The following is a 22,770-nucleotide window of genomic DNA, read 5'->3' on the forward strand; positions in this document are numbered from 1 at the left end:
GATTGTACATACACCATGGACACACCGTGTACACACCGGGCACCGTGTACATACAGTCAGTGTGCATACAGTGTACACACCGGGCACCGCACCGGGCACACACTGGGCACACACCGGGCACCAGGTACACACCGAGCACCGCACACTGCACCGCGAGCACCGCACTGTCCCACTGCACACACGGAGCACAGCGCACACCACAGACCCCTCACACATCGAGCATAGAGAGTGCGGTGTGCACAGTGTGTACACTCCGAGCACTGCACACCGCACTGTCCCACCGCACACCGCACACACCGAGCACAGCACTGTCCCACCGCACACCGCACTGTCCCACCGCACACACCGCACACACCGAGCACAGCACTGTCCCACCGCACACCGCACTGTCCCACCGCACACCGCACACACCGAGCACAGCACTGTGCCACCGCACACACCGCACACACCGAGCACAGCACTGTCCCACCGCACACACCGCACACACCGAGCACAGCACTGTCCCACCGCACACCGCACTGTCCCACCGCACACACCGAGCACAGCACTGTGCCACCGCACACACCGAGCACAGCACTGTCCCACCGCACACCGCACACACCGAGCACAGCACTGTCCCACCGCACACCGCACTGTCCCACCGCACACACCGCACACACCGAGCACAGCACTGTCCCACCGCACGCACACCGCACACCGCACACAACCGCACAGTCCCACCGCGCCCACTGCACACACCGAGCAACTGCACATAGTTCCCGCACCGCACAGCGAGCACGCCGCACGCACCAAACACAGCGAGCGCACCGCACCGCACACACCGAGCACCGCACACAGCGAACGCAGCGCGGAGCGTCCGCACGCACCGCACTCACACCGAGCACAGCGCTGTCCCCCCGCACACACACCGAGCACAGCGCCGTCCCCCCGCACACACACCGAGCACAGCGCTGTCCCCCCGCACACACACCGAACACAGCTCTGTCCCCGCACTGTCCCACCGCACACACACAGCACACCGCACTGTCCCACCGCACACCGCACACACCGAGCACAGCGCTGTCCCCCCGCACTCACACCGAGCACAGCGCTGTCCCCCCGCACACTCACCGAGCACAGCACCGTCCCACCGCACACACTGCGCACCGAACACAGCGGGGGCGTCCGCACACACCGCGCACACAGCACCGTCACACCGCACACAGCACGCACAGCACACACTGAACACACCGCACACACCGTACCCAGCAATGCCACAGCACACACAGGGCCCGCTGTGTCCCCCCCCGCACGCACCGCCCGGGCCGGCTGTGTCCCGCCAGCCGCACCACTGACCCCGCACAGCCGGTGGTGCCCCCGCGCCGGGCACTGCGGGCCGTACCGGGGGGCACAGTGCGGGCCGTACCGGGGGGCATTGCGGGCCGTACCGAGGGGCATTGCGGGCCGTACCGGGGGGCATTGCGGGCCGTACCGAGGGGCACAGTGCGGGCCGTACCGGGGGGCACAGTGCGGGCCGTACCGGGGGGCATTGCGGGCCGTACCGGGGGGCACAGTGCGGGCCGTACCGGGGGGCATTGCGGGCCGTACCGGGGGGCACAGTGCGGGCCGTTCCGGGGGGCATTGCGGGCCGTACCGGGGGGCATTGCGGGCCGTACCGAGGGGCATTGCGGGCCGTACCGGGGGGCACAGTGCGGGCCGTACCGGGGGGCACAGTGCGGGCCGCTGTCCCGGGGATACCGGCTCCGGCTCCACCGCAGCACCTCGAGGGCAGCCGCCCCGGTCCGCCCTTCCCACCATCACCAGCCTCCTCCGGCCGCCTCTGCCCTGTCCCCGGCACTGCTTCTGCACGGGATTAAAGACTCTAAGAGAATAAAACAACAGAAGGAAGAGCTTTGAGCGCTCCGCACCACATCCTATCCCAGGCCAAGGGAAACGCGCCCTGTGAACAAACAGAAGGGACGCCTGAATTCGCGGCGGTGTTGGCGGCACAAGTCCCGAGCGCTGCCCGGTGCGGACACGCTGCCAGCCCAGCCCGGGACATCCCCCGGCCCGGCGTGCCCGGCAGCTACCAGGGGGCCCCTCCGCCACCTCCGCACCGTCACACACAGCGACAGCGAAGGAGGCAACGCGGGGACACGGCATGAGGCCACGGGAGAGGCCACAGGTCGCGGTGCCCCCTCAGTGCCACATGCCCGGTTGTCCCAGCCCCGCGGCAGCCCCAGCCCCGCGCAGGTACCGCAGCCCCGGACGACACCCCCGCGGGGGGCGGATCTCCCGCTGCCTCACACGCAGCATTAGGCAAGAGCTCATTAGCTCTGAATAATTTATAGATCTATTTCATTACTATTATTCTGATTTCCCAGAACCAAGGCAAGACATTTTGTGCTTGCCACTTCTGTGGCACCAGAGTACCCCGGGGGCCAGGCTGGGACTTGCTGGATTTTTCCATCCCTTCCAATTTTTTTCTGGGTAGCAAGGAAAGGGATTTAAAAATCGATGAAGCAGACCGTTTCAGGCCAAATTCACTGATAAAGTACGTGCTGTGATTCTCTGAAAACCTGGTGTCCTGGAGAAGCCTGGCAGGAGCTGCCACACGGGAGGAGCTGCCAGCCCAGGAGACCAAGGCACACATGGATCTGGGATGCTCACAATGGAAATCCTACCCCAGAAATTACAAGATAGCAAGCCACGAATGCAGTTTATTCTTAAAAAAAACACCAAACACAGAAACCCCTGAACGATTATGGCTCTTGGACGGTTCCTCCAAGAATCAGCGGTGATCTGCAGCATGTCAGTCATTCGTTCTGCATTGCTGAGGAGCTTCACGGAAAAGCAAAAAGTGAATTGATCTAAAAGCCTCTTCGACTTTGCCACAGGCTTGGCACAGAATCACCTCTAAAATTTATTCTGCCACATGATTTTCACGTCAGATGCCAAAAAGTACTGCTTTACAGCAAAAGCTAACCAGGTCCAGTGACTCGAACATCTAAATGGACAATTTACTTCGTCTCAAATGTCTCTGTAACAGAAGAAAAGCAGCTGCACTGCATATTCCAGCTCCTGGCCCCGAGCACTACCTTAACTCCTCGAGTCCCGAAGGAGGGCTGTGAAGGGAGGAGCTGAAGGAGGTGACAAACCTCCCTCGGGGTCTGTGTCTGATTGCACAGTTTAAAGTAGCTCCAGGGCTGCTCTAACTTCTGCCGGTCTGGCTCCATCCTTCAGCAAGTCCCCCAAAAAAGAAAGAAAACAAAATGAGTGTTTGGACCTGCCTGTGCATCGCCTGGATTGAGCAAATAACCAGGTTAAAAAAACCCAAAAGTTTTTATGAAGATGAGGGGAGAATGGTTTTGCTGAAGTCACTGTATCCTGAGATGAGTGTGAAAAGAGGATAAATAATTGAAGAGGGTCTTTATTGCCAGTTTGATCGATGGTTAAGGTGCAGCACAACTCTTTAGAGCTGTGGAGTTTTACACAGAATAGAAATCCCTAGCTGCAGTCTGTGTAATCCAACAAAAGGAACAACCAAAGCAAAATGAGGATGCCAAATAAGCACATCCTGGGCATCCTTAATTTGCCCATTATGTCTTTTTAATTGAGGTGTTTTACTCATTAAAAGCGTGGCATGTAATTTTGTAATCCTATTTTAGGCTCCAAAACTAAGCTTCCAACATGCACATCTCATGGGGATGAAATCTTTAACAAAATGAAACAGCACATGTACACCTAAAAAACCCAAACCACAAAATAAAGTGATCTCATTCAACTTTGTTTTTTAATACAAAAGTGAGCTACTATCAGAATTGACCCAATTGCATCCTAGCTCAGAAGGAATTGATCCTTTCGCTGTGTATCTGCTTTAATAGCACACATCTTATTTTCATAGGCAGAGTGACATCACCACTCTTTAGGTCAAATTTTAAGGTATAGCGTTACCAATTCAGAGACATGACATGCTTTTTATTCTATTTTGTGTTTATGATTTTGATTCAAAACCTCAGCAACACTTCAGATGTACATAATCCTTATTGAAACTGGCTTGATGCGGATTACAGCCTGGAGCACAAAGGAAGTCTTTATCACTTATGGCCAGTGTTTTAGGGGCTTATAACTGTAATCAGGTAGGGATTATATCAGCATGATCCATACTAGCTGAACCATGGCAAAAAGTTTTTTTTCTATTTGACCTTCCCACCTAGGGCATGACAATAATACAAGTGATAAAACGTGCAGCAAAAAGGTGCCACTGAAGGTGGAGTCCCTGTTCACTGCAGGCAGAGGATGGTACTCCGTATTTTGAAAGAAAAATTACTCATTAATTAGTGGAAGCAGATCCTTGTATTGTGCATTGTTATCCAGGATTATTTCATTAGGATCTGCTGACCCAATTTCTGCATCGGAAAGAGAATTACATTTTTTCACACTGTTGGGAGGGGGGGAATAATAACACAGATTACTTAAACTTTTAAAAATATGGTTGCAAACAAGGGCAGGTACCTGTACTGGTACCTCTACAAAGCTAAATGAAACAAGGACCATTACAAATATGTAATCACATCTTCACTAGAATCAGATTTGGTTCTCTTAAAATACATAATTCCTAATTAAAACATATGGAATCCAGCTAATACAGCCTCATGACTAAGGGATTTAGTGAAGAGCAGGAATTTTTTTTATTCCCACTATGATGGTCCCCTCTGTCATGGGTCATCCTTAGCTGACTGCTCCTGCAATCACCCTGGGGAGAGCTGACTCAGATAAATTAAAAGAGCTTCATTTGGGAAGCTTCCCCACCACACGAAAGGATTCGCCTCCTAATCTGTCAAAATCCAATAACGTTAAAGCAACTGCAACCTGCTTACAGCTCAGCAGGGCTGTGAGTGATGGCAGGACCCACAGCCTGGCACCAGGTGGCCACAAACCCACCCCGGGCACAGCAGCAGGACAGGTCTCTGCTGCTGAAATGGTTTGTGCCCAAGTGCTACAAACTCACATGGCCCAGGTGGCTCAGCCACCCCAGGACACTGTCACCCCCCACACTCAGCCCTTCCCCACTGCCACCAGTGGGACACAAGGTGGGACACAGAGTCCTGCTCTCTGCACCTCATCACCACTGGCACAAAAACCCACCTCAACACGTCTGACATTGGTGTTCCTTTGTAACAGAACATCACCACAGGTGTGCCCAGTGCTCTGCCCAGTTCACCTTACACCCACTCACCTGCACGTCTCAGAGCAGCAGCTGGTCTTTCATGAGGCCTTGCAGCAGCCTCTGGAAGGGGACAACACCACAAGCCCTACTTACAAAGTGAAAGACAGAGAAAAGAGCTCCCCCAAAACCGCCCCATAGCAGAGACAGCCCTTCTCCTTATACTGAGCCTACAAAACCACCACAGGCAGGTGTCTTCCCTTTCTCATAAACTCTTCTCACTTGCTAATCATTTCCATGTGCCAGCCAAGTAAAAAGGGAGTCAGGGAGCAACATCCCATCCCCATCTCTGCATATTCCTAGAGAACAAGATCCCCAGAGGAGTCCAGGAAACTCTTTCTTGCTGAGGTCACAGGCACAAAGAGACCCTCACAACCTCCTGAAAGCAAAGGCTCAGGTTACCTTGGAAGGCAGCTTGTTCTGCCTGGGGGTGAGGTGGTTTGTGCAGAGGACAGGGGAGGTGCTGCTGTGGGGACAGTCCTGCTGCTCCCCCAGCACAGCCCCTTGCAGAGGGGGTGCTGTGACCTGCCACCCTCCCGCTCGCAGCTCGTCATGTCACTGGTGACAGAGGTGTGCAAAGCTCTCTGCCAGGTTGGAGCAGCATTATTTTTTAAACAGGTAGCTGCTTTTTCTGCCCATTACACTGCTGGAAAGGAGTCCAGGTGCCACTGTATCCCGACTCATGCCAGCCCAGGCCATTCCTGCAGCAGCAGGGTCAGCAGCCCTGAAAGCACCCCAGGGGAACAGCCCCTTCCACACCTCCAAGCACTTTGCAGGGAAAGTTGCTTTTTCCTCTTTTCTTTCCTTTTCAACTCACAGAGTAACACTTTTGTGTAAGCACAGCAGCACTAGGCCTCGTTTTCAGTGTTTTGTGACCTGCTTGACTTTTGATATTTTTATTTCAAAGGCTGTTAGAGAGGAACACCTTCTAGGGAAGTTATCTGCAGCTTATGGCACCTGGTGACAATGGCTGATGCACCTCCTGTTGCCCTGCCACAAAGTCTAAGATGAAGTCTGCAAAGTCTGCAACTTACCCATTCCTTTAATCCTAAGATGTTCACTAAGATAATGGCATAACGAGATCCAGTTTCTGGGGGCTGAACCTAAACTGTACACTTAGTTTGTCATTTCAGTGAAAGTAGTTACCAGGCAGCAATGGGGGAGCAGAGCAGTCTCTCCCACACTGGCAGGAGACATCAAGACCAGATGCATCTCTGGGAGTCATGACTGAGGTCAACCATAAATTAACAGGCTCACTGTGAGGGAAAATAATAATATTACTGTGTCCAATTGCATGGTCTGGTATGAAGGAGACCAGAGGAGATGGGCCAAGAAGTCCTTTCTGCACCCATGAACTTTCAGAATCCTTCTTATCCGGAGGGGAAAAATGGCCAGGGCTCCCTTTGCCATGTTGCCATGACTGAGCCTTAATCACTAGCAGGGCTGGCAGTAGCTCTTGTGCAACACCACTTTCCCCAGCGCTGGGCCCTGTTCCCCTGCAATGCTCCCAACCCCTGCTGGTCTCAGAAGAATTGAGCCCAAAGTTCCACATAGCAATTCAAATGCATCACCAGACATTAGGCCACCGGGTTAACCACTGTTTAATTTCGTCACATTTGTTTGTGAGTTATGTACGTGCCTTTCTTTTGTCAACATCTTCTTTTAGAAAGGATATTGATTTTGTTTTCAAAGGCTCTCAAAAATAAAATGAATGACTACATTCTAAGGAAGAGTCATTTTCTCAACAGCTGTAAATAATTTATTGTTCGCAACCCACCCAGATCAAAAGATACTTCATCAACTGATGTGGCAAAATCTGGTGCAAGCTGCATTTCTATTATCTCAGATCCAATTAACCATTTGGAGCAGACTAAAACATAACTAGATCAATCCAGAATCAGATTAATATCCAATCCATAATCACATTAATCACAATCTGTCCATAATTAGCCATCAGATAATCCCATTGGACAGGAGGTGACATGCAGTATCCCATTATCTCATTAATTATCTATTTTCAGTATCAGACATTGTGCCCAAACACAAGGAAATGTTTTTTAAAGGAAAAATGGATAGGCAAGTCTCCCTTTGCTGCATCCACCCCATTGAAGCCCCCAGTGGTTCAAAGTTGAAGTTTTACAACATTTCTTTGGTTTTCCATGTTCTATTAGTACTGAGAACTGGGTTTTTTTGAGAGATGGCACATTTTTAAATAAAATATGATTATCTTGGGAAGATGGATGAATAAAACATTTTATTCATGTGAACAAGTTTATGAAAGAAAGAAAACCCTTCATCAAAGGTTTTAATGGTAACATGATAACAATAGCTTTGCAATGCTAAATCTTATTGCAGATGGTTCCTGTCCTTTTTTGTAATGTAAGTGAAATTGTGTTCCATCTGTTTTAATTTTATAATGGACTTAATCCATGGCTGGCTCTGAAAGAATCAGCATTTACTGCCTTTGCAGTCTGCTGCAAACAAAAAAATTGTTGCTGTTTCCCTTTTCTAGAGGGAACTTATGTTTCTGTTTGAGAGCACGACCAGCGCAGCTCTGCGGTGGGGAGGGCGGGAGGTGCTGGTGCCCAGCCTGGCCCCGCGGGCACGGGGCCCCTGCCAGCCCTGCCCCTGCCAGTTCCTGCTCCTTGCCCAGGTCTGCTCCTGCCAGCTCTGCCCCTGTCCAGCTCTGCCCCTGCCCAGCTCTGCTCCTGCCCCTACCCCTGCCCAGCTCTGCCCCTGCCAGCTCCTGCTCCTGCCCCTGCCCAGCTCTGCCCCTGCCAGCTCCTGCTCCTGCCAGCACTGCCCCTGCCCCAGCTCTGCCCCCGCCAGGTCTGCCCCTGCCAGCTCCTGCTCCCGTCCCTGCCAGCTCTGCCCCTGCCAGCTCTACCCCTGCCCCAGCTCTGCCCCTGCCACCTCCTGCCCCTGCCCCAGCCCCGGCCGGGACCGCCCCAGGGCCAGGGGAAGCTCCGGCGCTGGGTGGAGGCGAGCCCAGAGAACAGCGTGGCAGTGTCGATCGCATTCGGCTTTGACCAGCAAATGCTCCCAGCAGCTCCAAGCGACCTGAGAGCAGTTTTCCAGAGGTCCCTCCTGGTCCGAGTTGATCCATGATTTTATGATGCACTTTCTCTTACCCCTCCCTTATTTCACCTCAGATGAACCAACAATTAACCTATTTGTAAAACATGGTGATTGAGCTGTTTCGATGCCTCTTGGCGTTGCCTGTGGTCATTTTAAAGCTTTTTGAACATCACGTAGAGGAAATGCAAGGTTTTCAACTTTCCCTGGCAAGTAATTTTTAGGGGATTTTCTACTAAATTCCCTGTGCAGCACTGACTACCCTGTTCCCACCTGCTTAGCTGTGAAGTGAAACCAGTCCAGCCGTTCCTGCCTGATGTCAGCACATTGCTCTGTATGACACAGGTGTGCCTGCAGCTCAGCTTTGGGCCAGTTTGGAAATGTTTGGCTGGCTCAGCTGTAACCTTTCTTATTCTTAAATTCTTGGGAGGTTTGGGAGAGCAGGGAGGATCCTGCCCTCGAGTGGGAAAAGTGTGATGCAACACGGAGCATCCCAGCCAAGCTGCTGTATTCTTAGACATGTCTCATTCTCCTATCACTCTGACATTTTATTTTTGCATGTTGTTGTTAACACATGCAGATACTGACTCACTCAGGACTCTGGATTCCAGCTCAGGCTGAAGTCACCCTTCTGTGCCCTCTTTCTGCCAGGCACCCAGGCACGGGCAGGACAAATTGTGCTGCCCCACAGCAGTGCTGTGGAGGTTCCTGTCACCCATTCCACGAGGTCATCCCAGTTTGAAGAGCCAGCCAAACTATTCCAATTGCCTTCACACCACTCACCCCCCAGCCTTGCTCCAGCCCCCGGCAAGGCAGGCAGCAGGCACACCACAACCGCCAGCAGATGCCATGGCCACCCTGCCACTGCCACACAGGCAGGGGACTCGTGGGCCCGCCCTGCCCTGAGGATGATTCCATTGCCACACTGCACATCTGCACCTTGGCACATGCAGGGGCAAGTGGGGGTGCCAAAATCCCCTGGTGACACGTGTCCCTGCTGAAGGGGGTGCCCCAGATACCATCCCCCTTCAGCTGCTGGTCAAATTCAAAGGTTTGCTTTCAAAAGGTTTCAGAGGTTTGGGGTCCTCAAAGGGGCAGCAGGGGCTGTGGTCAGGCTGAGGAGAGCAGGTCAAATAGTCCAACACCAGTTACTCAAACAATTCTCTCTGCGTCCTCAGCTTCTGGGGTTTCATACCTACCGTACCAAACAGAAGTGCTTCGTCTGGAAAACCCACCCTTGTCTCCCTCCTCCGAGAAAACGAGCACAGCCTGCCCTTCCCGAGACAACGCTGAAAATCCCCGTGTCCGTCCCAAGCCACACAGGTTGGTCTAGGCCTGTCAAACGCTGTGTGCAAAATCAAAAAGGTGATTGTGTGGAGTAGGACGGGGCTGAAGCCCCAGGAGAGCAGCAATCTCAATTCCAGCATGGATCAGCTTTCCTGGAGCTTCTGAGCCGCTCATGCCGCTGTGCTGCAAAGTCTTTGCGATTTAAAAACCGAGTCAAAAGCCACCGAAGTGCCCTCCCTATTTTTCTGCTAATACACAGGAAGCCCATGGAGGGGAGAAAGAGGGAGGAAAAAAAAGAACAGAAGGGATAAAACCGTAACAGGAGACGTTCAGCTGCAGGAGCAGCGCGGGATCAGGTGCATGAAAATGCGGTAAAATACTATTTTTTTCACGCCGATTTCAACTCCTCACGGGGCTGGAGCCCGAGACGGCCGCTCCGATGATGCCGTCGGTGCCGTTCGGGTCCGTCGGGGCGGCGCTCCCGCAGGGAAAGGTTCCGCGGGCGCGCAGCCACCGCCCGCCTGCCGCGGGATTGCACCCCGCGCAGCGCCCGCCCCGGCCCGCCCGCGGGCACCGGAGTGCGGCACAACGAAATAAACGGCAGCGGAGAGGGGAAAGAACAGGGAAAGGGAAATAAAAGGAGCACATAAAAGGCGAACTAAAAGTCAAGAAGAGTAACAGGGGAAACAGAAGGGGGGGGGAAAACTGCAATGAATCTGCCCCTCCTCGGGCCGCCGGGGCCGCCGTGCCCTCCGCGCACAGGGCCGGGTCGCTGCGGGCGGGCGGAGAGCGCGGCGGGCGCGAAGGAGCTGATCCCGCGGGGCGCGGAGCCGCCCGTCCCGTCCGGGCCGGAGCGCGGGGAGTGCGCCCCGCTCCGCGCCCCGCGCCCATTGTTCGGCAGCGCCAATCGCCGGCGGGGGCCGCGCGGGGAGGTCAGCGCCGCCCCCCGCCCGCGGCCGCTGCGCGCTGACATCACGGCACGGCCCGGCGGGGCGGGCCCGGGGGGGCGGGCGCGGCCCCCGCCCCGCGCCGCGCGGGTACTGGTGGAGCGGCGGCGCCGCATCCCGCATCGCGCATCGCCGCGGGTGCGCAGGGGCCGCCCGCATGGTGGACATCCTCCTCCCGCGGCCGCTCCCGGGCGCCATGGGCGAGCCCTCCAAGAGTAAGTGCGCGCAGCGCGGGGCCGGGGCGGGCGCGGGGCGCTGCGGGTCGGGCTCGGAGCCGCCGCTGCCGTCGGGGGGGCTGCGGCTGCCGCGCCGCCCCGCACCGCGGGCGCGCTGACAGCACCGGGAAGGGCTGTGGGCTCGGCCCGGGCAGCTCCGGTGCCGCTATTCCCGTTCGTGTCCGGCGCTCCCGGTGCCGCCGGCCCCGTGTCTTGCCGACCTGCCTTGTCCTTTCGGCTGCCCGCGTTGCTGGGCTCGCTGCTTGCGGCTGTTGCTATTTCTCCCTCCGCTTTCCCCTGCTCTTTCTTTTCTTCCATCGTTCTCTGCCCGTGTTACCAGTTTTTTTCTTTATCTCTTTCGTGTTTCGGTTTGTCTTTTTTTGTTATTATTATTTATCTTTCCGTTTTTGTTTATTTCTTCCTCTTTCTGTTCTTCTGATTTTGTTTGTTTTTATTTGTTTCTGTCTCTTTGATTTCTTCTACTGTTTTCAGTTGTCCATGTTCCCTTTTTAACCATCTAGTTTTTAGCTGGTTTTGTTTCTTTTCATCATTCCTTTTTAATTTCTTTCCTTCTTTCTTTCAATTTTTCCTCAGCCTTTGTTTTATCGTTTCTGTGTTTCTGCTTCTATTTTCCTTTTCCGAAATTCTACTTCTATGTCTCTGTCGTTCTGCATTTATTTCCCTTGATCAAGTTTCTGTCTTATTTTAAATTTTAATTATTATTATTATCTCTGTATATATTTCTCTCCTTTCGTGTTTCCATCCTTTCTGCCCGTGTTTCCATCTTTATTTCTTTTTCTTTCTACTTTGGAAAAAAACCCAAACAAAAACAGAATAAGAAAAAATATTAAAACCCCAGTTGCCTTTCCGGGCTCACCGGCCCCTGCTCCGGCTCTCGCTGGCGCTGACCGTGTCCCGCTCGCTCCCGGCAGGGCGGCCGGGGCTGGCCCTGTGCGCGGGCTGCGGGGGCCGCATCCAGGACCCCTTCCTGCTGCGGGTGTCGCCGGACCTGGAGTGGCACGTCGCCTGCCTCAAGTGCGCCGAGTGCGGGCAGCTCCTGGACGAGACCTGCACATGCTTCCTGCGCGACGGCAAGGCCTACTGCAAGCGGGATTACAGCAGGTGACTCGACCGCGCCAGCGCTCGTTAAAATAACCCCAAACAAACAAAATAATCCCCAAGCCGAACCCGAAAAAGCACAAAAGCCCCTTAAGCCCCTCGAATTTCCCCAAACGAACGCCCGGCTCTCGGCCGCTGTCCGCCCCCGCGGCGCGGCCCTGACGGCGCGTCCGCCCCGCAGGCTCTTCGGCATCAAGTGCGCGCAGTGCCGGGCGGCCTTCAGCAGCAGCGACCTGGTGATGCGCGCCCGCGACCACGTCTATCACCTGGAGTGTTTCCGCTGCGCCGCCTGCGGCCGTCAGCTCCTGCCCGGGGACCAGTTCTGCCTGCGGGAGCGCGATCTGCTCTGCCGCGCCGACCACGGGCCGCCCCCCGACGGCGCGGCCGCCCGGGGCCCGCGCAGCCCCGCGCTGCCCCCGGCCGCGCACCTCGCAGGTACCGGCTCCGCGTCGGGGCGGGCGGGGGGTGTCCGAGGGGCTGCGCGGGGAGGGGAGGGCGCTGATGGCGCTGACGGTGCGCGCCCTCCCCGCCCGCCGCAGAGCCGGTGCCCGGGAGGCCGCCCGCCCCGCGGCCGCCGGCGCACAAAGCGGCGGAGAAGACCACCCGCGTGCGGACCGTGCTGAACGAGAAGCAGCTGCACACGCTGCGGACCTGCTACGCCGCCAACCCGCGCCCCGACGCCCTGATGAAGGAGCAGCTGGTGGAAATGACCGGGCTCAGCCCCCGCGTCATCCGCGTCTGGTTCCAGAACAAGCGCTGCAAGGACAAGAAAAAGTCCATCCTCATGAAGCAGCTCCAGCAGCAGCAGCACAGCGACAAGACGGTGAGCGCTGCCCGCCCCGCCGGGGAAGGGAGGTGGGGTGGGGGTGGCCGTCCGGCAGACACGGGCAGCGGCCGCGCTGACCCCCCGTGTGCCCGCAGAGCCTGCAGGGCCTCACCGGGACGCCGCTGGTGGCCGGCAGCCCCATCCGCCACGAGAGCGCCGTGCAGGGCAGCGCCGTGGAGGTCCAGACCTACCAGCCGCCCTGGAAGGCGCTCAGCGAGTTCGCGCTGCAGAGCGACCTGGAGCAGCCCGCGGCCTTCCAGCAGCTGGTGAGTCGCGCCGGGCCGGCCGTCGGGGGGACCCGCTGGGCCCGGGTGCTGCGGGAGGGACGGGGTCGGGGCAGGGGCGACCGCGCCGGGGCCTCATCGCCGCTGCTCCCGCAGGTCTCCTTCTCCGAGTCCGGCTCCTTGGGCACCTCCTCCGGCAGCGACGTGACCTCTCTGTCCTCGCAGCTCCCCGACACCCCGAACAGCATGGTGCCCAGCCCGGCTGAGACGTGAGGCGGCCCGGCCCCCGCCGCCGCGGGACCTCCGCATGCTGCGCTCCCTGCATGAGACACCCGGCCCCGGGCCGCTCCCAGAGCGCCGGACAAACGCCTTTGTTTTTTAATTATTCGTATTTAAAAACAAACAGAAAATATGTTACTGACGGCCAAAAAAGCACCGGGATCCTCGCTGCCTTCACCAGACCGGAGAGAGAGTCCCCGCCCTGGTTATTTCGTTGTTTTGGTTTTTTCCCTGCGGATTTCGATGTTTCTTTTTCCGAAAGAAACGCGGATTTCCCCGCTGGAGTCCAGCACGGTTCCAGGCGGCCTCACCCGCCGCTTGCGCCGGGAACGGCTTTTCTGCCCATTTTGGAAGGGAAAAAAGAAACTACAGAAAGGGGAGAGACTCCCGCTCTGCGCGGCCGCGGAGCCGGCGCGGCCCTCGCTGCTCCTCCAGCCTCATCTCACGCCGATGCCTCTGCCGGATCGCTGGAAAAACGGGACTCGCAAAGGAGACGTTTTAACGGGAAAACCAGTGCTAATAATGTTAAGTTATCAATGGACGGAGGACGGATTGTTTGCGCCTTTAACGATCAAAAGTAAGTTATTGTTATTTATTGTCAGAGTCAGCGGTTGAACAGTGGAATTAAGTATTTTGGACTTAATAAAAAAAAGGAAAAAAAATGGAAAGGACTGAAACGAAAAAAACTCCAAAACGAAAAAGGCAGGGAGGGGTGGCAGGGGGCTCTCCGCGGCCGGGCGCGGAGCGGGTCGGGACGGGCACAGCCCCGGCTTTTCCCGCACCGCACTAATCGGCTTTCAGAACCGGGGCCGCATATTTATAGCCGGGGAGGCGGAGCGCAGGTTTCCTTTTCGGAGCAGCCCCCGGGCCCGGGCGGGCCGTGCCCGCACCTGCCGTGGTGCGGGGCTACCGCGCTTCTCCCCGGGGCCGACAGGGGCTCTGCGGGGCGCTGGGGCGAGACGAGCCGACCCCTCGAGCGTATCCATCCCCCGTCCAGACTCCGGTGGCGGCTCCTTATCTGCTTCTGGCATCACCTGGGAGCGCGGCGGGGCCGTCCCGGCTCCTGCTCCCTCCCGGCTCCCAGAGGGATCGCGGCCCCGGCCCCACGCCGGGGCACCCGGGGGACAGCCGGGCCCTGGCCGAGCCGTCCGGGCTGCAGGGCATGAGCTGCCCCGGCCGAGGGCGAGCGGGGCCGGGCACAGGCGCGGAGGGCTCTGCCGCCCGCACAGCTCCGCCGCGGGGCCCCGCCCGCTCCCGCTCCCCGCACTGTCCCGGGGCCACAGCGGGGCCGCAGCATCGCCTCGGGCCGCGGCCGGCGGGGAGCGAGTACGGGTGGGCCCGTCCCGGCCATGTCCCGATACCCACGGGGGGCCCGTCCCGGCCGTGTCCCGATACCCACGGGGGGCCCGTCCCATCCCATCCCGTGTCCCGGTGCCCACGGGGGGCCCGTCCCGGCCGTGTCCCGGTGCCCACGGGGGGCCCGTCCCATCCCATCCCGTGTCCCGGTGCCCACGGGGGGCCCGTCCCGGCCGTGTCCCGGTGCCAGCGAGGATCCCGCGGTCCGGGAGCGGACCCTGCCCGGCCGCGGGGCTTCGTTCTGCTCCACGGACCCTCCACCGCTCAGAGAACATCCCGAGCGTTAAACAGAGGGTATTAAAGACTTACCGAAACGTTAAAAATGCACGTGGTTTAAAAATCCGTATTATGTGACTTCTCCCAAATCACCAAAAAATTATAAGCAGACCTTCCCCAGAGCAAATCTTTTAAATTCTGCTTCACTTTCGATTAACAAGAAGGACAGCTCAAGAGTCCTTTTCTCTCCTATCTCTGTGTTGCTGATGGTAACTCAAACACACGAACGTTTGTAACACAGAAGTCACACCAGACAGAATAAGTTATTTTATTACAAGATATATAGAACATATTTTCTCTATTTGCAACCTTATTTCAGCAGTTCTGCAGTGCAAGTCCCACCACAGCACTGTGCAGAAAACACCCAGGTCACCACATAGGATACATGAACGAAATAAACTCAAATTATCAAAATTACAAAACAGAACTTGGAAGTATCTACAGTAGTTATAAATAGTGCAAATTATATATCTACAGAGTAAGTATTTAGAGTATCAAAACCGTTTCAGAACAGCCTTTTAAAGAAGGTAGTCGGCAGGAACAGATCAGTGTGACGATGTCAGGGATTTAGAAACAAAATACAACACTTATTTTTTCAAGAAGAACTGTCGAGCTTCTTCCCAGGACTGCCGGGGGAATCTGTTGGACAGCTCAAGATAATCTTGAGAACTGAAAATTTTTTCTGTTGAAGACAGAACATAAAATTACCAAGTTATTCCCTCTTAAGATAAGATGGCAATAAAACAAGAATAATGAAAGTGCATCCAATCTGAGACACCTCTAAGTCCTTTACTCCCCTCTCCCTCCCAAAATCTCCTCAGCCCATGGGGTGACACTTTTGTGGAGCTCAGGACACCGAGGGTTGGCTTTAAGAAGGGGATATTAAGAAGGCTCTGCTAAGCAAAGGCTTCCATTTGAAAGCTTTAGGATCAGGCTCGCTGCTTTATGCAGTGGAACATCATCCAGCTTTGCACCCTTTATGTTCAGCCTGGTTCAGTCCTTGGCAGCTCAAGGGCATTTTTGCTCAGCAGCTTTGCCCTGCCACGGAGGGCTGTGTGGGAGCTGTGATCCCCTGCCCACAGAGCTCAGGGCACGGGCACAGACGCAGCTTTCACCCCTGCAGTGACTGGGACTTCCCTCCCGTGTGTGTGCAGGGTGTGGGGCTCACCCTCCACAGGGCACCCACCAACCAAGTCCGTGTCTTCCCATCAGTGTCATTATTCCCATTTGTTTTTGGGGATACCATTCTTCACATTCAAGTGATAAAATGGATAAAACCAATCCTGCTTATAGTACTGTTAAGTCAACTTTTTTGCAACTGGGGAATGTTTAGAAACCACACTCACACGTCACCACACAGTCATCTTTCTTTAAAAGTTCATCCACTTTGAATAGTGAAAATAAAAAGCAGGTTTTCACTTGGATTTTAGATGTTTCTTGAGCAGATTCTCATGCAAACACAATCCTGGAAAGTTTGTGCTGCAGACACTGCATGAGGCTGCTTCAGACTAAGAGGTTTAATGTCGATGGTAAAAATCTCTATAAACTTACATTAAGTTTATATTTTATAATTTATTTTTAAACACCAAGCTTATGTTTTAGACCTACAACTGCTCATCTCTTGCCAAATACTGAGCAACATGGTGGTGGATTTTTGCTTGCTATGAGGGAGAAAAAATGGCCCGAGCGATGTGCTTTATGCAAAACAGAGCTCCACAAGAGCAGATGCCCACCAGCACTTGAATTTCAAATGTCTTTAGCAAGTAACAGCCATCTTAGCTGAGAATGCTTCAAATGTTTAGCCTAAAGAGGTTAACTGTATCTTACACAGTTCTTATAATGACGGAGCAAAAAAAGTTACAACTCTTCTGCAAATTGATAAACTCGAAAGGACAACTACAACACCACAGTATTTTACAGATTTTTGGCTCCCCAGGTGTATTGGCATGGCTGCATGGCTTCTGCAACCTAACACTTCTGAAGGCAGCCTTTGTGGCAGCTAATTAAATATGTGCAGGTACAGTATCACATTTTAAGACATGACACCACACAGCATTTCATGAAGATTAACAGTGTGGATCCCTGACACGACGAGCAGCGACTGGGGGACGTGTGTGTGCCAGTCAGGAGGTGAGGGAGGGAGGGAGCCTCTCCCCAGACTGTAAAATCACACTGCAGGTTACTGTAGTTCTTTTATCGTGATGCAGATTCAAAAAATTTAAATCACAGTGAAATACAATATCTACACATTTTGTTAAGCAACTGCTCCCCCGTTACACTGCGTTGAACATACCCCTCTGCTGAGATAACTGATTATCCATTTGGCCTGAGCTCTGTGCAAAATCCTAGGGGAAAAAAAATGAAAAGGCATCAGGTTTTCAGATCTTACACCAGAGAAATTCAAATAACATTTTTAAGTCTTCACACTCACTCAAAAATAGTAATACTTAATGAAATGTGTAAATTAGCAAACTCTGGCTTGTTTGCTACATATCGTAACAGAAAACTGTCAGCACCGAAATTCTGTAATATATATAGTAGATTTTTATTCCTTTATTTATACCTGTTTTGAAAAAAAGACAGTTTTAGTACATAAGAAAGAATCCAAGGTTTTAGTATCTTCTTAGGAAATAGTTATTATTGTGACTTTTATCAGCCATGTCTCTGTAATAGAAATGGTGTTTTAGATCTTTGCTCCTGACTCCAAATACGCTCTCACAAAATTCATGAATGATCCCAATTTCAATGGCTGTGTTTCCCTGGGAGCCCGAGGCCCTGATCTCCTGGGACCATGTGAAGTTGCCCCCCAGCAGGGACAACCCCAGCCCTGGCTGTGTCCCCAGTTGTGTCCCCAGCTGTGCCCCCTCAGTGGGGCACTCAGAGCCAGGGTGAGCCTGGCTGCTCTCGGGCACTGGGACGTCCCTGCCAGCACGGACACCGACCGAGCCTGACACACCTCAGCTGCCCCATGACACATCTCTTTTGTTGGAGTATCCATGAGCAGAACACTGAAGAAGGTATTATCTGATAAGAGATATAATTTAGCAAATCATGGATACTCCTAAATGTTTTTTAATTATTTCTGCACACCTAGAAACAAAAAACCAAAATAAATGGGCTGACGCAAACTTCAGATGATGGAAATAAATCTGCTGGTAAGGAGGTTGTTGTAAAATCCAGCAATCCTCTGCCTTTGATTTTTGCAGCACACACTTAACACACTGTATTTAAGTGTTATATTCGTACACACCACCAAAGTTTTGCACAAAAGGGACTTCTTTGAGCGTTCCCTGGCACAGGAAGAATCTCATTTTCTAGTCTCGGGGAAACATTTTCCAGTCTTTCCCAAACCTTCCACCCAAGCAAATGAGAGATTTGCCTGACAAAGAGCAGTGAGCTGAAATCAAAGTAGGGAGGGAAGTCTCTGTGTGTGCAGGATGGGAGCATTCCTGGGATCCCTCCAAAGCTGCTCCGCGTACGCATGTGCAGCCTTTGGGATTAGCCTTTAAAATGGGCAAAAAAACTGAAGGCCCAGTGAAGCTGGCAAAGACAGGACTCTGCAGCACACACAACTCTTCCATATTTTAATGCAACACTTTGTTTAAAACTGCAAGAATAGTATGTGGACTTGACATCTGAGATACACTTTAACTGGAAATTAACACTGACCCTTGCAAATACACTCACGCTTTACGGCAGCTACTGGGGATTTCAACGCCATCCCATCTCTCATAGCACAGAAATCAAGGTAAAGAACCTTAGTTATTCATACAGGGAATACTCTCCTCCCTTCTCATGTTTTTCGGCTGAAAAAAACCCCAAACTAAACTTGCTGCATTTACTTCTAATGCTTAAATTATTTTGTTGCCACTGTAACTTCTACACTGAAACCTGTAGTTTCACTATGACTATATAGCAAATTCTTTTAATATTAAGTTCTAAACTTTTTTTTTAAAAGTGCTATGCAATTATTTTAGTATTAAAAGGATAAAAAGTAGTTGCACTCAGAAGTTTGATGTTATGCAAACTTTGAGTAAATATTTAGCTCTTGTGCCTTCTCCCTCAAATGCACGAAGCCTACCCTTGCAGGAGCTGTAAAGCATTAGGGAAAAGAGTTTGACTAACAACGCTGTATCAACAGCAGTAACTTTCAGGTGACTGATACAGTCACTAGAGTCATAAAAGTGTATTATTTTTAATAGTGGAGTACTACATTTATTCACTGGAAACAGTCAATGTATGGAAAACACGCATACAAAAATCTGATAGAAAAAACAGCATATAAATGCAGACACGGGGAACAAAATTACTGCAAATCCTGATTCAAAACAGAATTCACAGTGACCTCAGCAGCTTACTGTCAAAAATAAAGATTGCAAGATTAGACTGGTAACACATGTTCTGTGTATTCTCTGCATAAAATATATACACTTCTGTTCTCTGTAAATCTATGGTACACAGTATACAACTGTACATTTGCAAGTAAACACATTAATATACTGATTTCAGATATGCTGTATGTGCAGGAATTTAAAAAAAATATTTTAAAAATTGTCTTGCATTAGCAGGACCTACATCAAACCTTCCCAGTATGACCAGGAACTTCAATGCAAACAGGATCCTGCTGGAGAGCGAGAACCTGAACTAGTCAGTAACGTTTCAGTGTTATAAGATGCCTCAAGTACAGGCGTAATCTGTGGTTTGAAAAGAGCTGCAGAGAATCTGCAAGTACTTCAGTGCTGTTTACTTGTTTTACTCAAGTCAGGTGGTTCCCACACCGGGGCAAAGGCAGGAGCGGCCGCGGGGCCGGTGTGGCTGCAGTACCTGGATGAAGGTGGCCAGTAACACACAGCTCATCTCCTGCTCCAGGATGAGCTTGTTCTGAGGGTTGTTGTAACAAGCAGCGATGAGCGAGGGGAAGAGCACTTTGATCAAACGAGGATCGCTGAAGTACTGAAAGGGCAACTGGCACAGCTTCTGCAGCACCGTGGGGTGACGGCCAGACTGCACAATGACCTGAAAACACAAACAGCAAAATCAAACCACGTGGTCTGGCTGTGCCTCCCTTCCCGTCACACACTGTGGGTGCTGAAGTCATGCTAAAAAAATGAGCATTGCTGAGAGTATGCACTAAAAATAAAGCTTAAAACTTTTAATTCAAATAACTTCTGTTTCAGTGTGTAAGCATTATTTTTAGTGCAGAAGAACATAAAGAACATAAAGCTCTGAAACTTTTTGCCTATATTGCTCAAAGAGACAGTAAGTGAGAAGAGGATTAATCTGCAGATTACAATAAAAGATATAATTTTGCAGAAGAACATAAAGAATATAAAGCTCTGAAACTTTTTTCCTATATTGCCCAATGAGACAGTAAGTGAGAAGAGGATTAATCTGCAGATTACAATAAAATATATAATTTAATACTTTCATTTAAAAGGCACAGAATTATAGCACAGGGACTATTCTAAGTTAGAGCTATGAAACACGAAACCCCAATGCCATCCATTTAAACACACAGGGGCTAAAAAAAATCCAGCAAGAAATGCCCAGGATTTTAACCCCCTCCTGAAGCTCACTGATCCCTTCCCAGAGTGCCCGTGGCAATCAGAGGGACTGTGTTTCCTGGGACGTGTCTGCCACGCATTCTCAGGCACCAGAAAGAAAAGGGGATTGTGGAGCTGCACAGCAAGGAGGAGTTTCAGTAAGGGGAGACTCAGAGATCCTCCCATCTGTACTTCTTATCTTGGTTTCTATCAGTGCCATTGGCTCTAAAAGGAGAATTGTTTAGATAAATGGGACTGTTGTCATGAAGCAGGCTAAGTTTACAACTGTGTACATCTGAAGAAATAAGGCAATGCTATCGCTGGTCTCCTGCACAGGAACCTTTCCAATTTACTTGATATTCTTATAAAGTCTTTGTGATAAACTAAAAAATGCCCAAATCGGATCTGTTCCAAGTAACCTTGATTAGACAATTACAATATGAAAGAGCTGTTTGACCCAAAGTTGGCTTTTTGGCATAGGAGGAAGCTCCTATAAGGTTGGAACACTGTAAAACTGAGGGTCATGACTGTAAATTGTACTTGGAAAAACACAATTTTACAGGTACACACCCAGACAAGACTGCATTCAAATTAAAACCAGAAGGACAGAAAGAAACAGTTGAGGCCACAGGAACATAAATTACAGGGATTTACAAGTTTTCAAAGCACTTTTAACAATACCTTCAGAGCACACACTAAGTTGATAATGCAGTTCAGTTTAAAAACAAGATTAACAAAGTAATAGTTTGCATTTTTTTCAGTTCACCAGTCAAACAGACTTTGAAAACTTTTCAAAACAGTGGTAGCAATGTCTTAATGCCTTTAAAGACAGAAGGAATTTTTAAAAGACAGGCAAATAAGTGACAATTAAGCACATATTCTGACACTATTTTGAGGAAAATATCACTGATGATTTTAAACTTTCCTATCGTCTCCCACCACGTCCAAGTTTGGGAGCACTGCTGAAACTTTAAATTAACCAGTGGTTATTATACAAATCTGTTTTTCTATGGTAAATTCTACAATCAGAAAAGTACCTAAAATAATTGCAATTGTACTAAAATAACTACAAGTGGTATTCCTGATCCAGGACAGAGCAACAGAACGCTTGATTTCTTTTTAATGGCCACCATACCCTTGATGAACAGGCAGAGGCAAAGAAGTTTTCGGGACTTTTCATTTTTCATTTCACAGTTCACTTCCTTTACCTGTCCTAAAAATGCCATGGGTAGTTTGTGAAGTCCTGCCAAACTAACACTGCAGACACCCAAATAGCTTCCATGGAGTAATTATTTCATTATCTTTTTCTTTGCAACAGTTTTACTCCTATAATGTTATCAACATTAAGGATAGGAAGGTACATACAAGAGCTGCTGATGTTTTAATCTGGTATTTATCACATGTGGAATCAATTTAACAATTTCAGCTCATTGTACTAATGCAGCTACTAAACCTGATACACTATATTATGTACTCTGAAGGAAAAAGCCATGAGTCACCTCTTACTGGAAAATACCCCAACCAAATAAACCTGTAGCAGAGCACATATTCCCTGTTTCACTGTCAATGGGTGGAGAAAGTGAAGCCCAGAGCTTGACTGAGCAGAGAACAACAAAGAAAACAAATGAAAAGCTTGTACTTCTTTTTCTTGACTTTTTTCCTTCCCCCCCCCCCCCCCCCCAACAGTTCCTTGGCTTAACAATCCCAGGGAGTTTTGGAGGCCTGGAATGTGGAATATTTGTCTTACAAAATGCTCTAATACAAGACACAAAGTCCTTCCTGAAATCCAGCTTGGCCCTCCTGCCACACACTGGGATCCAGACACATTTACCTAGAATGAGCTTTTCTTGTTGCTTTCTCTCTAGCCTGAAAGTCAGATATGCCTGTCAGTGTAACAAGATCCTAATTAAATCACTGCATTTCTGTACAACCAAGCATTTAAGCACCTGCTTAACTTTAGTTATGTGCCCATGTTCCATTAATACTTGCTTGTGGTTTTCTTTTCTGGATTGAGACCTATCAAATTAGTGCACAATGTTGTGGTTTTTTTGAATCCAGAGCAGGCAAATCACATTAATGTTTTTTATATTTCATTTAAAAATGCTGCTTATTCTCACAATTTATAGATATTTATACAACTTTACTGGTTTTGCCTGTGCTTAGCTGGAACCAATTCCAGCTTAGCTTAGCTTATTTATGGCCCAACATGTTCTACATGTTAGAACAACCCTCTGAAGACCCAAACTTTGTACAGGTAAGACACACAGCAAATACATTTTTGAAATGCTATTTCATGATGCAGTAAGGAAGTTTTCCTTTGTGTCACCAGTCCAGCTCCAGCCCCTGAATCATTGCGGAGGTGGAGCCCCCGTTCCAGAGCACGGAGAGGATTCCGGGCTGGCACAGCAGGAAGCACC

The 22,770-nt window shown here is 51.4% G+C and overlaps 2 protein-coding genes across 4 annotated transcripts in view; one reads left to right on the forward strand and one right to left on the reverse strand.

The window, feature by feature from the left end:
• The first annotated feature begins 10,672 nt into the window (after positions 1 to 10,672).
• ISL2 (ISL LIM homeobox 2) lies at positions 10,673 to 13,172 on the forward strand. The gene is made up of 6 exons (XM_071568554.1): positions 10,673 to 10,730; positions 11,663 to 11,852; positions 12,031 to 12,284; positions 12,389 to 12,672; positions 12,771 to 12,941; positions 13,056 to 13,172. The coding sequence occupies exons 1-6, from the start codon at positions 10,673 to 10,675 to the stop codon at positions 13,170 to 13,172; spliced, it is 1,074 nt and encodes a 357-aa protein (XP_071424655.1).
• Positions 13,173 to 15,064: 1,892 nt separating this feature from the next.
• The window catches only part of SCAPER (S-phase cyclin A associated protein in the ER), a 162,814-nt gene continuing 155,108 nt past the window's right edge, over positions 15,065 to 22,770 (reverse strand). For all 3 annotated transcript variants that reach the window (XM_071568602.1, XM_071568600.1, XM_071568601.1), the window contains exons 30-32: positions 19,635 to 19,826; positions 17,104 to 17,155; positions 15,065 to 15,492 (exon numbers count right to left, since the gene is read on the reverse strand). In XM_071568602.1, the coding sequence (XP_071424703.1) occupies positions 15,398 to 15,492; positions 17,104 to 17,155; positions 19,635 to 19,826 (339 nt within the window). In that variant the 3' untranslated portion in view covers positions 15,065 to 15,397. The remainder of the gene's footprint in view (positions 15,493 to 17,103; positions 17,156 to 19,634; positions 19,827 to 22,770) is intronic.

The sequence above is a fragment of the Pithys albifrons genome, chromosome 13 (assembly GCF_047495875.1).
Source record: "Pithys albifrons albifrons isolate INPA30051 chromosome 13, PitAlb_v1, whole genome shotgun sequence".
Lineage (NCBI taxonomy): Eukaryota > Metazoa > Chordata > Aves > Passeriformes > Thamnophilidae > Pithys > Pithys albifrons.

Coding starts and splice junctions, on each gene's coding strand:
- ISL2 (XM_071568554.1), top strand. CDS start 10,673: ATGGTGGACATCCTCCTCCCGCGGCCGCTCCCGGGCGCCATGGGCGAG. Junction 10,731..11,662: donor CATGGGCGAGCCCTCCAAGA/GTAAGTGCGCGC, acceptor CGCTCCCGGCAG/GGCGGCCGGGGCTGGCCCTG. Junction 12,285..12,388: donor CCCGGCCGCGCACCTCGCAG/GTACCGGCTCCG, acceptor CGCCCGCCGCAG/AGCCGGTGCCCGGGAGGCCG.